Source organism: Bos javanicus, chromosome 2 (genome assembly GCF_032452875.1).
Source record: "Bos javanicus breed banteng chromosome 2, ARS-OSU_banteng_1.0, whole genome shotgun sequence".
Taxonomy (NCBI): domain Eukaryota; kingdom Metazoa; phylum Chordata; class Mammalia; order Artiodactyla; family Bovidae; genus Bos; species Bos javanicus.
This window is the reverse complement of record NC_083869.1, coordinates 91,702,001-91,718,337: the sequence shown is the minus strand read 5'-3', so window position 1 is coordinate 91,718,337 and position 16,337 is coordinate 91,702,001. Positions and strand designations below refer to the sequence as shown.

General features: G+C 36.2%; 1 protein-coding gene across 16 annotated transcripts in view; it reads right to left on the bottom strand.

Moving 5' to 3' along the window:
- The window catches only part of ABI2 (abl interactor 2), a 101,518-nt gene that overhangs the window by 19,846 nt on the left and 65,335 nt on the right, over positions 1-16,337 (bottom strand). For 5 of the 16 annotated variants that reach the window (XM_061381824.1, XM_061381821.1, XM_061381829.1 and 2 more), the window contains 5 exons: positions 14,555-14,652; positions 11,349-11,495; positions 10,489-10,613; positions 9,317-9,499; positions 5,259-5,417 (listed from right to left, as the gene is read on the bottom strand). In XM_061381824.1, the coding sequence (XP_061237808.1) occupies positions 5,259-5,417; positions 9,317-9,499; positions 10,489-10,613; positions 11,349-11,495; positions 14,555-14,652 (712 nt within the window). The remainder of the gene's footprint in view (positions 1-5,258; positions 5,418-9,316; positions 9,500-10,488; positions 10,614-11,348; positions 11,496-14,554; positions 14,653-16,337) is intronic. The other 11 variants (XM_061381890.1, XM_061381845.1, XM_061381854.1 and 8 more) reach the window with 3 other exon arrangements.

The following is a 16,337-nucleotide window of genomic DNA, read 5'->3' as shown; positions in this document are numbered from 1 at the left end:
CACACAACAATGAAGTTAATGTGAAGAGAAAGGCTCAAGAAGACACTGGAGTTTATAGAGAGATCTTAAGTAGAACAGCTATAAAAACTATAGCTTATGTGCACTCAGCAACATGTAGATATAAAAGGTAAGGCAAACCAAACTTAGAGGATGAGCCTGTGCTGATGAAATATACAAATTCCTAAGCATGATCTTCCTGATAGTCACAAAATCATGGAACATCTTTGAGGCTTAGTGTGTTAAAAGGTAAAAAGAATTTTGAAGAAAAATTAGACTATTGTTTTGTGTGTGTGTTTTACAGCTAAGTTAAGAAAATTAGACAAAATAACCACTCTAAATACTGAGACCATTAAAGATATCATCTTTAGAGGCCATCCATTTGATCATCTTAGGGGCCATCCATTTGATAGTCCATTCAAGTTTAGTTGCTAATATTTTACATTCCAGTTACAGAGATAATGTTATCATTTTAAAAGGGAAATGTTTTCTAAATATGGATAGGAGTATTACTTAGGAGTATTTAAAAGTGAACCTAACTAATCATACTCAGTAAGAGCTTTTTTGACGGAAAAGAATATGATTGCAAATAATTATCACTCCTGTAGTCTCAGAAGAGTTAAATGCATTCTATCATTTTTGTTATTCCTTTTCAAATGAGAAAACAATGATATTATGCTAAGAAAAAGCAGCAAATTAATCCATGTAATTTAAAAACACAGCTTGTATTTTTAATGATGAAAAGGGTCTATTTGGTTTACTGATTCGTCTGATAATATACTTACATTTTTCAGTTTTTTCCTTGCTTTTTTGTTCTCCCTAGAGCAAGCATTCATTAACAGACACTAAAGACTGCCGAAAATGAGGATTCAAAAATAGCTTCTGGATGCGGCTCTTTATTTATACTTTGCTAATCCCTCCTCCCATATCTGTATTTTTCTGGAGATTTATAGTAATGCTATAAGTTAATTATCATTTAGAGAATATGTGTTAAGGCTTTTCTTTTACAATATCACCAACCCAACATTGCTTTCTCAAATGTTTCTTTTTAATTATTTATAATAATATTCAGGGAAGCCTGACATCTTCCCTGTATAAAACACCATACTCATTCAGAAATTCCTTTCTCACATAATTATACACAGTCACGTTGCTTGGAGCCAACATTCCACTTTATGGATTAGATTTTTTTAGTCTTTGTTATAATATGAATGGTAAAATGTAAGATCTCTTTTCCCAGTCCTTAGTACTTAAAACACCACATTACTGATTTCCCATTGTTAAGGACTGACTGTATCTCCCCAACATTCATATGAAATCCTAACCTCCAACGTGATGGTATAAGGATGTGGGACTTTTGGGAGGTGTTCCACACAATGGGATCTACTCAGTCACAAAAAGGAACAAAATTTTGGCATTTGCAGCAACATGGATGGACTTAGAGGGCATTGTACTAAAGCGAAGTAAGTCAGAGAAAGACAAATACTGTATGATATCACTTGCATGTGGAATCTAAAAATACAACAAATTAGTGGATATCGCAGAAAAGCAGCAGATTCATAGATACAGAGGACAAACTAGTGGCTATCAGGAGCGGGTACAATCTGGGGAGTGGGGGGTATAAACACTGGGTGAAAGATAGGCCCAACAATTATATTTTAAAAATTTGTTAAAAGGCATTGCCAAAACAAACAAAAACAAAACCCCCAGAGAGCTCGCTCTCTTTTTCTGCCATGTAAGGATACGATAGGTTTCCTAGGGTGGCTCGGGAGTAAAGAATCTGCCTCCCAGTGCAGGAGACATGGGTCAGGCCCCCTGGAGAAGGAAATGGTAACCTACTCCAGTACTGCCTGGAAAATGCCATGGACAGAGGAGCCTGGCAGCCTATAGGCCATGGGGCTGCAGAAGAATCACCTGTGACTCTGCAACTAAACACCAACAAGGATACACGACGGCAGCCTCCAACCTGAAGAGGGGTCTCACCGGACCCAGCCACGCTGGCACACTGATCTCTGGCTTTCGGCCTCAGAACTGTAAGCAATAAATCTCTACAGTTTATAAGCTATCCAGCCTATGGTACTTTGTTATAGCAGCCCAAACTAAGGCACTTACCAAAGTAGGTTAACGTACACAGATGTACAAGTACAAATATACACATATATTCTTCTTTACCACCAAAGTGCTTCATATTTATATTGAAGGCAAAAACTGGTAAAACTTGTGATTAACCCTAGTTGTTTCAATGCCTTGCTTGATGATGACAAGATGAATGATAAACTAATACTCTTTTTTCTTTGGCTGGATTAGATTAAGAAACAATAAGAACCACAGAGGATTCAGTTATGTCCTGATTAAAGTGTTCCTTTCATTAACTTGTTTCTGAAATAATCCCATTAGAAAACAATTACTGTGCTTTGAGAACTTGGTACTGCATATCAGGGGTTCCATGTTTTCATTCCTGTGTTACAATGCCATTTCAAACTCAAACCAAATATAGTAGCAGTGCTGTTAGACTTAACGTTGCACAGAAAACCTCACTGAATTTACATTCACAGGAATCCTTGCCTGTCAGCTCACTTCCTCAGAGGCACAAAGCCATGTCAAGCCTCCAGCTGCAAAAAATATGCTCATAAAACACAAACCTGGGATCATTTTGTTAAAGCAGGTAATTAGCTACTTGAGAAAACACAACAAATTTTCTCATTCTAAATATAAAAAACAAGGACCATTTTAAGACAAGTGGGAATAATATGAGACTTACATAATCACCTAAAGCAGATAAAATGAAAGTGCATCTCACAGCCTCAGAATACTGGCTTACAAAGCATTAAGTCTTGCAAAAAGGGTTTCAAAGAACATAATTTAATTAAAAACTTTTTTAGTTTAGAAAAAAGCACTAATTATTCAACTAACAAAGTTGTAGTCATCCCCTTTAAACAAATACCAAATCCCTGGAGAAGAAAGGCAGAATTTATCAAGAGAAGTGCATAAAAACTAACTAAATTGCCTCACACATTATGCTGAAGGCTCAAAAATCTCAATTCACTATATTTCCCATGAGTGTGAAAAATACTTTCATTAACACTCATTCCTTAGAGTCAGTTATTTTTCTACTTTAACATATACTTTCAAAATATATGCAAAATCAGATTTACAAAGAAGTGTTAAAATACATATTTAAAATACATTTAAACAGATACTTAAATAAGCTTCAAATAAATTCCACCAAGAGGGTTCTGATGGGACCAGTATATTGGTATGTACATTTACATAGCATGAAATACCCCTATATATACTTTCTGAATATCATGTATACTTGGTCCCAAGCTGTAATAATGAAGCATCTCCCAGTTCCATTATGGAATCAGCCCATTCTGGATTGACACCATTCTTTTAAAACGCTATGTAAGGGTAAAGAAGGGCATAAACACCATAAGCAATAACTGTCTAGACTTCCAAAAGGGTCAGGGAGACAGCTTATCTTTAGCAGAACTATGAAACAGGCGTATGAAAAATTTAAATGATTTAAAAATGAAATATGCATTTAGGTACAAAATAGCATCTGTACAAATATGGGTTTGGAACACGATTTAAAAGTAGAACGTAAGAAAAGACAGGCGTATCTGCCAAAACGGAGTTCAAAATGAGTTAAAAAGAATGGCACACCCCAAATCATTAAGTCTGATCAAAGACAGCAGTGAGAGACACACACCTGTGTAACTGAGGCACTCTGCCATACATCTGAAACCAATCCGACACTGTATATCAACTACACTTCAAGAAAACAAAATTTTAAAAGACAAAATAACCCAAAGAATTTTAAATTAATTAAATTTTAATTATAGGTTTTAATTTGGTCAAACATTATAAAAAGAGCAACTACTCTTATTTAAGACTCATTAAAAATACACATGCATATTTCTCAAAATAATCTAGTAAAATTTCTTTTAAAAACATGTCTATTTAAGTGTCACTAGCTCAGTTGTGTCTCTTTGTGACCCTATGGTCTGTAAACTGCCAGGCTCCTCTGTGCACTGATTAGACTATAAATGTGGAATTTAATTTACAAAAGGGACCCAAAACAATGAGAGGATCTGAATAACAAGGGATTCATTCCACATTCAACAAGTAGTTAGCAAGCACTATTCCCAGGATGAAACAGATGAAAAACTGTTTACAGCTTTTTACATTATGAAGGGGGCACCCTCCTTCCCACCCCCTACCCTTGGGAGGGTAAGAGAAAGATTTTTTTTAATCTTAAGGTAGGTAGGATAGTACAATGGAAATAACAGGGAACTTAAGAGTCAGATGACCTAAATTCAAATCCTAACTTGACTACTATCTTAGTCTGTTTCCTCACCTGTAAAATACAGATGAAAATGATCACATGATTATAAGAATCAAATGAGGTTAAAAAAACAAAAAAAGTATTCTGTAAGCTCCGCTTATGTAAAAGGAGGATCAAATTTGTTCTGCAAGATTCCAAAGGATATAACAAGGTTTCACCAAAACACAGATTTTAGCTCCATACAATTCAGGGCTTATCCAAAATGGAATAACACTAGAGGTGATCACACATGGGCTTACTGGCCTCTTGGCAAAAATCCAGAAAAACACACCAAGTTCACATAGCATGTCCACAGCAGTCATAGAGAATAATATTTGCTCTTACCCTCTCTGGGGAAGAAGCAAAACAAATGACTGTTAAGTATTAAATATGTGCTATTTTAGTTCCTCTGTACACATGACGCAACTGCAAGATGACTGTTATATCCGGATCAATCTGTTCAAGTCGCAGTTGTTCCATCAGAGGTTTGGTAGCAGAACTGAAGAAGACAGTGTAACTGCCCACCACAAAGCAGTTTCAATAATATTTTCCTTTTCTTTTGCTACTTATAAACTCTGCTCATGTATGCTCAAATTTCATTAATTGCTATTCATACAGCAAGGATATCTGACTAAATAAGAAGGAAACACTGTTCACCACAGTATTAATTTAAAAAACAAATAATCACTAGCACATTCAAAAACATTCTATTCAGATAAGTTAAGTTCTACAACTCTATATGGAAACCATATGTTGATTTTTCAAAAGAACTGGAAGGTACAATATCGGCAACCTGTCTTCATTCTTCCACTCATGCAACAAATAGTATTATTCACCTACTATACACTAGTCATTTGCAATTAAAGGTTTTTTTCTCAGTAACTGAAGAATTTTAAATTAGATACATTCCACAGACTGCAAAAGAAAGTCTAACCTGGGTTCTGGCTATAAAAAGGTCCTCCGTTCATCTGACTCTGAAGGCTTGTTTGTGAAGTGATGGAAGGAGGGCGTCTATAGGGCAAGGAGCCCCCTATTGTTGGGGGTGTATGGCGAGCGGCAGGTCTATTCATGCTGTAGAACTGAACAGGATGACCTGGAAAAGAGACAGAACATACACTTGTCATTAAAATTATCTCAGACAATAAAACACTTTAGGCACAATGCCTGTATCTCACCAAGATTATTAAACAATAAAAATATTTAGTTAATTTAACTGCCATCTGACAAATATTAATGCAAAGTGACAGTTACTGCTCAGCTGACAGTATATCAAAGTGCAAAAAACAGCAAAGTAGGTAAATAAAATTATAGTTAAGTTTGGAAAAGCTATATCTAAATACATTACTAATCAATATTGTGAGTTTATTAAATTAGTAATTTGACAGGGTTTTACAATCATCACAATTAAAATTTATGGCTCACTTCCTCCACAAACACCAGCAATTAAACACCGAAAACCAAGCTCAAAAAAGTAAGAATAACATTTAGGAAAGCAAAAGAAAAAATGTTTGACACACAGTCTTATTCCAAAATAACAATAATAGTAAATTAGCAAACCAATTTATTTAAAGGAAATCATAAAATATTTCAGCAAAAAGTCAAGTGACATAATTCTGAAGTCAAGAATTCTGAATCACATATCTCAATCAAAAATATCCTTCTCTAAAGTTATTTTGTCTTAAAATTAGAGTTTAGAAAACTTAGTTATGAAAAAAAGCTAAGATACAAAAATTGTATCAAATATATCTAATTTTAGTATCATCCTGGAACTTGTTCATATTTATCAGCAATTTCACTACATTTTGCTCAGAGTACTTCAACTAATGCAAACAGAAGACACTCTTTTCTAATCCATCCAACCGTCTAATGCAATCAAGTTCTTAAATTTTATCTTGATTCCACTCCAACTTAAAATCATTAGTTAAGGGCCTACTGTATAGACAGATCAAGCACTGGAGCACCCATGAGAGAGCAGGTCAAGAGAAGAGAAGAAGGGAGAGGAGGAGAGAGAAGAATGAGGGAAAGAGGAGGAGGCCAGAGAAAGGTGAGGGAATGAAAGGTGGAAGGATGGGGAAAAGGAAAGAAGACATGAGGGAGGGAGGCAGGGGAAGAGGTGGTAGAGAAAAATCCGACAATTCACCTTTTCCATGACTGTCAAATGGTTTTACATGCCTAAAACTGATCTACAGGAGCCATAAAATTGATCAAACTTGGATTCATATGGATACTCATATAAAGAATGTTATAAAAGCACTCAAGACCTGCTACAGCATTTACTCTTCATATATATGACAGTATCAAAACCTAAAACTCAATTCTGTTGTATAAAAATCTTGAGTAGTCAAGCTTAAACATAATCCACTGTCAAGTTTACATAGCCATGGTAAAAGTGTAAAAGCATGTAAACTAATAAACTACTATAAGAAGGTATATTCTGTCATTTGAATCACCAGATACACAACACTGACATTTTAGGAATCAATCTGTAATATCTTAAAGCTAGAATCACTGAGTTAAAAACTCTAAAAACACCATTATGAATTTTATATAGTTAGATCCAGCCTAAAATTTCCCATGTTATAAGCCTTCAGTGATCCAAAGACATTACATAATAGAGATTCTATTCAAACCATTAACAAGGGTATTTATTCTGCTTTGAGTTGAAAAACAAAACTATAGTTTACCACAGCCCTAACTATAAAAACCTAAAACTAAAAACTTCTAGAAGAAAATAAGACAAAGCTCTTTTTGACCTTATGTAAAGAGTTTGTAAACACAACATCAAAAAGCACAATACACAAAAGGAAAAAACAGCAACGACTGGGCTTAATCCAAATAAAGAACTTCTGCTCTTTAAAAGACACCATTAAGAGAATGAAAAGGTAAGTCACAAAATGGAAGAAAATATTTGCGAATCACAAAATTAATCAGACATATTCAGAATATATAAGAATTTATGGGAAAACAAACAAACCAATTACAAAGGTGTGGGGGGGAAGCAAAAACATTTGAACAGGCATTTTGCCAAAAAAGATAAACAGATGGCAAATGGGCACATGAAAAGATGTTCTACATCATCATTCACTGGGGAAATGTCCATCAAAACCACATGACAAACTATTAAACACCTATCAGGATGGCTGAATTTAAAAAAAGAAAAAAAAAATATATATATATATATATACGTAAAGACAATTACACAGCCAGCCAGGCTCTTCTGTCCATGGAGTTCTCCAGGCAAGAATACTGGAGTAAGTAGCCATTCCCTTCTCAGGGGATCTTCCTGACCCAGGGACTGAACTCAGGGCTCCTGCACTACAGGCAGATTCTTTACTGTATGAGCCACCAGGGAGGCCCTTACGGCAGTACCCTGTACTAACACGTATGCAGAGTGACTGGAAGTCTTACGCACTGCTGGTGGACGTGCAAAACTATACAGTCACTTTGGAAAACAGCTATCCAGTTTTTATAAAGTTAAGCATTCATTTACCATACAACCCAGTAATCCTACTCCCTAAGTTATTTACCCAAATGAAATGAAAGCCTGTGCTCACACAAAAGTCTGTGTGCGAATATATTTGGCAGTTTTATTCATAATCACCCAAAACTGTAAATAACCCAAATGTCCCTCAATCTGGATTGAGGAAAAGGGTAAACAAACTGGTAAATCCATTCAACAGAACACTACTAAGTAATAAAAAAAGGAATGAAATAACAAAACATGTAATAATGGATAAATCTCAAATGCACTGTGCCAAAAAGCCAGATTCAAAAGAGTACATTACGTATGCTTCCATTTGTGATATTACTACAAAGGCAAAACTTTAGAGGGGAAAAAAAAAAAACAGATACAGAGCTTGCCAGGGGCAAAGAGTGAAATGAGTAAAATGGAAGGACCGAGTACAAAGGGGGCGTGGAGGAATCTGGGGACGTCAGGGCTGGTGTGCACCTTCACTGCAGCCGTGCTTGTATCACTGCATGCATCTGTCAAAACTCTAAGAAGTCACTAGAAAGGGTGAATTTCACTGTATATAAATCAGACCTTAATAAAGAGAAAAAAGTATCTGGAGATTCAAAAACAGTACATTACAGAGACTACATAAATTGTTATTAAGGCATTAATTATGCTTTTTGTTTTAAAAAAAAAACTTATTGTTCACTCATACAACAGATATTGACTCAGTGCTGACTAGGAACCAGCACCTGTTATTAAATTATAATGCTGACTCTAGGTGGAGATGAATCTGTACTTTGTAGGCCTACAGCGGATTTCAAGATGTATTCCTTACTCCACTGATGTACGAGCGTAACAGGACTTTTACATTTAACTAGCTGTAGTGGCCTAACAGAGCTGTATGTAGAGCAAAAGGACAGGTCAGGTTTAAATACCCCCAGTACAGAATGCTTTTCTTAAAAAGTGTTGGTACAGAAACTAAGCCATAATACACCATCCAAAATGCGTGAATTAAAATGAATTTTTTAAAATGTCTTCTAAAACATTAAACACCTAGATACAGTAGCAGCACACACATACATTCTATGAAGTACTTTACTAACTGGGCTTCCCAAGTGCTTCAGTGGTAAAGAATCCACCTGCCAATGCAGGAGGATGTGGGTTCAATCCCTGCTTCAGGAAGACCCCCTTGGAGAAGGAAATGGCAGCCCACTCCAGTATTCTTGAATGGGAAACCCCATGGACAGAGGAGCCTGGCAGGCTACAGTCCACGCAAGAGAGTCAGACACAATCCACACAAGAGAGTCAGACACAACTGAACTACTAAGCACAAGCACATCAGAAAAATGAGAAACTTTACTCTGATTTCCTCAGGAAATTCTACTCTTCGGTCACGGGCCATTTTCTAGTTAGTACATTATTCTGCAGATTTTTTTTTTATACAAAACACAGACAAAAAACATGAAGCCAGAGTTCCAAGTAAGACGAGCCAGAGCCAGACGACTGAATCGGCCTGCGAGGAATAAGCCAATACTCACCTGTAGGGGGAGTGGAAGAAACAACAGGGGGAGTTGGAGAAGTGAAGCCATCAGCAAGGGTCTGGGCACCCCCAGCGGCAGCATCTGGGGCAGTGGAAGAAGGGACAGTTGCAGGAACAAGAGGGGTGGGGGCAGATGCAGAAGTAGCAGGAAGGGGTGGAGTACCAGCAGAGCCAGCGGGGGCTGAGGGGAGAGAGGGGTGAGAGGCAGCATTAGTGAGGCAGTTCCATCAGGCAGGACTAGAACAGGCACCGGAGAACTCAGTGTTAGATACTCAGTGCTGATCAACGCCAAAGAATAGAAGAGAGTGTTAAAAAAAAAAGAATGAAGCTTATGTTAAAGGATTATGAGGTTTACAGCAAGTAATTCAAGATGCTAAGGATAACGTCCAGACTTTTAAAAGCATTCCTTTTTACCTGATAGCCAACACACTGGAAGAAAAGCCCCCTTTATGTTGTTGCTTTTAACATAACATTCTGTAAATAGTATACAAAGCTAAACATAACACAGTAGAAAACAATAGTATTCCCTTCTGAATCATACAAACCAGAAAATAAACATTCCAGACATAAATATCTTATCAGGTAAAAAGAATTGAGAGAAATACAAACCTCTTTTTCATGATTTTTTTAAAAGATGTTATCTCTTTGTTATTATAAGTAAATTAAATATGTAATTTTCCATCCTTATGTCTTGTGTGTCAGGTTTTTAAAACTAAGTTTCATGTCCTCAGATGAAACAAGTACATTTTTCTGTGCATTTCAGCAACTCAAGTTCCAAGAGTCCACTAGATTGAACCGTTGAAATTATATCTGCCCAATCCTGTTACCGATACGATTCCTTACACCGAGACTGCACTGTGTCCAAAGGCGTGCACTGTTATAACACCAGCTGGAGTTAAACATGTCACTCGTTCCAAGGTGCAACCTCTAAGTGCCAACCAAGACACAGCACCAAAGACATAACTCCAAATCACAGAGAAGTATCTGAACATAAACTGACAAATAATTTGGTTAAAAATAGCAGAATGCAGAAAGATTTCTCAACATTTGCAGAGTCTTCAAGAGAAAAAAAAATCCTGATTATGAAGAAAGCTCAGTGTAATTAAATTAGAAACTGAAAGGACAAACTCAGAAAGGACAGATGAAGATGAAGCACAATTCATGTTTTACCTGGAAAAACACTGGGAGGAGAGGGAGTAGGAACAGCGATGGGAACCCCCACACTCCCACTTCCACTGTTCTCCCGACTGCTGCTCCGACTACTTGGGTGGCTTCCTCCACTACTCCCGCTGCTGCTACAGAAATAAGAGCCACCAAAACATGAGCATCTATGCACAGGAAGACATCACCAGCATTTTCCAGAATGTTCTGAAATGAATATAGCTACTACATGGTAAATCAAAAGCCCTCCATTTCAGAGATGAATTTCTTTATAAAGCAAGGGAAAAAACTTGAGTTCAAGAAACTTGTTTTGGCCACCTTTTAATAAACGTATATTAAAGAAATTGAGAAAAACAAAACTTCTCCATAAATATAAGGGACAAATGATGGGGCTCAACACATGAAAATAATATTACTTTCTTTTATTCCAGTTTAATGGCTGTCTGAAGAAATAGCTTTTATAACAATTTTCCTAAACAAATTATTTGTCCAATTTTACTTGTAATGATATCATGACATATTATGCCATATTAATGTTTTATTGCATATGGTTTTTCATCTGTAAAGTACCACCAAAAAACAATGTGAAATTCCCCGTATCTGGTCAGTGATTTTCTTTTTCAGGTCAACTATAACTATCAGTCTTGCAGAAGAGTTTGCACTTTGAGATGTCTGTCCTTTTTCAACTTCCTGGCTGCTCAAAGTTGCATCAGAACATGAGGAGAGAGAGGTGGAATCAGATGAGGTTTGGGGGAGTAGTGTGAGGAAAAGAACTTAGTGCTTGGAAAATGAGAGAGATTTAGCTGAAGTTATCTGAACAAATAATGGTGCTATGACCATCCCATTTTGCACTGAGGTAGAGAAAATACCTGTAAGTTCGATTTCTTTGATTCACAGAAGCTGTCCTCACAGGGCTCTGCTGCGAGGGAGCCATATTACGGGTTGGGCTAGGTACGTAATCATTTGGTACCACTGGAGGACGCACTGGCTCCAGTGTGCGATAGGGGGAGTGCCGCCTACAAAAAGAAGAGCGTATGTATCGTGTGATTAGCAAGTCTCGGCACAATAAATTCAGAGTTGCCAGTAGTGAAATACAATCTGTACTCAAGGTAGTAAAATGTGTTTTAATAAAACCCAGCTACCAATTTCCATCTTCCCTTAAGTATCACTTCTCCACCATCAGGGCTTTGATGCATACTGTTATTTTTTTTTAGTCTTTGACCTCATTTCCCTACACTAATTTTGTTCATTCATTCTGAGAGCATGAAGTTTCTCCCCCAGGTAAGCCAGTGTTTCCCAGACTCTCTTCTTAGATGAGTTCAAATTAGTTTAGTGTCACATTAAATTCTCCCAACTGCACTTCACAAATGCACTAATTATCTTCCTCACCCCTCTCTCCCTAACCAAAAATAATCAAAGATAGGGTAAATAAATCTACAGAGTCTGGCTCTACAACCCCCACATTGATGATCAACAGCAACCATTAACAATTCATTTCTCTTTCTATGCAATAAGTACATAGAAGTAAAACTACATCCACACACAGAAATACATAATTTAATCTCCTCTCCTTCCATTCTCACTTCACATCCTCCTTAACCTTTCACCATGACCGCTCTTACCTCTTACCCTGCTCAGAGTTCAACATTTAAAAGGGAGAGAAGAAAAAAAACAGATCACCTAAGTCTATCTTCTTTACTTTGAAGTACAGAACAGTCTGCATTTCATTAGCATACTTCTCTTTTTCTCAAACTTTCTTCTTAAAAGAATGACAAGATCAGGAAAGGGAATACAGGAAGCAGGATGCACACTGGTACACCAGGAATCATTAATTCTCATCTCTAAGTTTTCATCATGATGGCAATGATTAATACTCAGCTGATGTGAAATTGATATTATGTAGATAAGATTCTGATCTTTAATTGGATCTCAAGATATGAAAATTAAAGAGCTTTTTTCCCCTAAAATGATGATGCTGACCTGACTTCTATATTTCTCAATAATTCACGTCCTCAAAAGCTCCCAAGGTTCCTTTAAATATTATTCTCTCTCATCCACTCAAGTTTCGGCTCATTGATTCTGGATGAGATTACTCTGCAAAGACTCTGTCTACTCTACTACTCTCAAAATCCTCTTGCATAAACAAATATACACGTTATTAAAAAAGTAAATAAGGGGCACTAGATAAGATATTGGGTCAAAAAAAGAAAGGAATGTCAGGGCCTTGAATTTAAAACACTATAAAGAAGTTTAGGCATCTCTGAAATTATGTACATATAAAACACCATAAAATAGGAAACTGATGGATTTCCAAACAATTTTCCCCAGACAATAAAAATGCTCTGTGTCACCCAAGAAAACAGAACAAAAACCTTTGCCGACTAAGAACTACACAGTGAAGTGAAAGTTGCTCAGTTGTGTCCGACTCTTTGCGACCCCATGGACGATATATATAGACCATGGAATTCTCCAGGCCAGAATACTTGGGAGTGGGTAGCCTTTCCCTTCTCCAGGGGATATTCCTAACCCAGGGAATGAACCCAGGTCTCCCTCATTGCAGGCGGATTCTTTACCAGCTGAGCCACCAGGGAAGCCTATACAGTGAAGACAACGATAAAAAAAAAAAAAAAGGTAAAAAACTAGGGAGAGAGGACAAAATATGGTGCCTGAACCAAGACTGTGAAGAAGTCAGGCTGTGACCATCAAGTGGCTAGTGATGCTCGGCCACTCTGGCCTTCAGGAATCCTGCAGAGCCCTTGCTAATATACAAGGAAGACAAATATTAGTGTACAAGTACATCTTTAAAATTTGGGAGCAATGGAAATTTTTACTTAACTAGGATTATCTTGCTAACAATCTGGATTCAAAACCTAATAAAATCCATTAGAAACTATACATGACAGAAATATAGACATTTCACAGGAAAATAAAATACTCCCTCTTGACCTGATCTCTACTCTTACCCTGTACAATTATGACATACCATGACATCTACATCCTACTCTGAAGCTTAAATCTTATTTAAGCTAGTAGAGCTTTTCCTTTCTAACCTAAGCAGAATTTTTTTTGTCCTCCCCAAATAAAACCACCCTATTTCTGGCTGGAAATCTGATTTTATTCTTTTGTTTTCCACTGCCCTAACTTTAATTCCTCCTCCATTATCTTTCTTTGACTGATTAGGTTGCTGGGTTTTTTGGTCTGGTTTTCTTGTTTGCTTTTTGGTGAGGGGGCCAAAAACCAAGATTTCCAATTAAAAACTTTTAAGCATATATCACAAAGCCAATGGTAATAAAGGCATTTTGTCTTTGTCTTATACATTTTTTAAAAAAATCCAATTCATGGTACAGTGACCCTGAAAAGTTGACAGAGGACAAATATTACCCCCTTTTACAGATGAAAAAACTGAATTGCTAAGTGGCTTACTATGCAAGACCACACATCAGGAGCAGAGCAGGACCACAATTTTAGTCACCCAACTTCTGGGCAATATTATGCCCAACCGATCACAAACCTTGATCATGATAAACCAAGTTTTTGTATTAAGATGCTATAAAAGAAACTATAGATGCTATAAAAAGGTCAAGGTTTTTTGTTAATTGACCATTTATGTCAAATCTGGAGCCCAAGTGTGTAGACCGAATGAAAGCTCATAATTTCTCGTAAAAAAACAAGATATACAGAATTCTATAATCTGCACAGTATTTTCTTCAGAAGACTAGTCAGAATAAGAAGAGTCAATTATAACAGAAAAGACTAAAAAAGTTTCTGAAAATAGGAATTAGAGTGCAATTTACAATAAGCCATGAACTTAGGCTAGGATTTTACCTCAAATTTAAAATTTATTAGAAAAATAATTTCTAAACAGAATATTTTTAAAGTAGAGAGATGTTTCCTAGGCATAATTTAAAGTATAAAAGATGTTTTCCTTTTGGGAAGGTTACACACAAAATGGATAATCTTAGGAAGAAAATATTCTCTTTTCAAATATTTAAAAATAGTTTAAACATATATATAGTGTTTAGTTTTCACACAGTACATGAAATGGTTTGCAATTACTACTTAGTTCCATACTCACCCAAGTGTCCCTTTGCCTGACATCGGGGGGCTGGGGGGCTTCTGTGTTGGTGGTGTTGTACGCGGCAGCCCACCCATCTTCATATTCTGGGTACTCACCTAAAAAAATTTTGAGGAAAACTCAATTTAATTTGAATGCAGTGAAACAAAGTGCCACTTTCGGGAAATAACATTATGCTATTTAACAAAGGAGGGGAAGGTTTAAATAGGAAAAAAAAATTAGAGGCCATGCATTTCATATGCAATTTCTACTCTACTATCATTCTACAGTTGTACTCAAAGGACTCCTCCTAACATGAGATTTTCAAATGATTATAAACATGTATGCAAAGACTTTATTTGCCATTAGCTCATCACACCAACAGATCACTGGTTAGACTGTTTGATACAGCATTCAATTGAAATTAAATAGGTTAACTATAAAAATTTCAGTTTCAATAAGAGTAACTCAATCAGAAACAACAATGCCTTTAAGCAATTCCTTGTTTTTTAAATAGCAAGCTTATCATAAGAAAACATAATACATGTTTTCCCCCAAAAGTATGCAACTTTAGTTTTGATCCACTGTAAGTAGAGAATATTATATAAAGTTAAATCATACAGAGAAAATTTCCTTTTTATAAACTGTGGATCAGCCTTACAATTCAGATTTTATTAATGTTCTCTTATGAAGGAATCACCTACCTGAGAACTGCCAGAAGTTAAGGCATGTTCCTAAACATCTGAACCAGAAAGGTGGGGCTGAGGTATACCTTTCAACTGTTAGTGGTACAGTGGCCACTGGCAATGTCCTAGTTCCAATGGGAATTAAACCCACTCAGGCCCAAAATGAAGATTAATTTAGGCATGAGAAAGATGCAACACAATCCTAAGAGCTAAGAACACAGAGCTAAGCTGTGTTCCTCACTATTCTATCCCCAGTTGAAATCCCAAGTGTGGGCAAGTTGGGTGACCTGGGAACAAGTGTGGATTGCCACCAGAAAAGGATGCCACCAAAGGAGGAAGTGAGCACTTATGCAGAAAGCCCTAGAAATCTGGGTATCTTAAGGCATTAAGAGAAGTCATGCATGAATATAGTTCAAATGCAATCTCAAGTTGTTTGAGATTACCAGTGGGTTAGAGTTAATAATGTTCACCATGTGTGTTCATGCCTGACTCTATTTTAAAGCTCCTAATATTCTGGACTGCCAAACACTTCAAAAAAGGATCTTAACTCTTCCACTAAGAGTATGTCCAGAGTATTCAAATTATACTTATAAAATGAAACTATAAGACATTATACTTTTGAAATCAGAATACATTTATAATTATAATTTTAAAATACAAAATTTAAGAAAACAAATCATAATTACATACAGAATATTGAGGCTGTCAAAATTAACTCTGGCTTAAATAGAATATTTTAAAATCCTAAAATACTACTTGTTATCTGAATAAGTAAGAAAAAATATATCAAGAAACAAACTCATGAATAGCCCAGTGAACAAGTTGTGTGTGATGTTAAAACAATCTTTAATGACAAATGATACCTTTGAAATAGCAATATTTTTAAGGCTATGCATTTTTCTGTACTCCTTTGTTATTACTTTTAAACAACAAATACAAAACAAACTGGTAATCAAGGAAGAATAAAAATTAACTTATCTATGCTCTCCCCCTCATTAATAAGCAGAGGGTATACTGATCATATCTTAAAAGTGCCAGAAGAAGTTTTTTAAAAATTAATCCACATTGGGGCAAATTTTTAGGAGTAGTATGACAAATAACCAATAGCTTTAAAAACC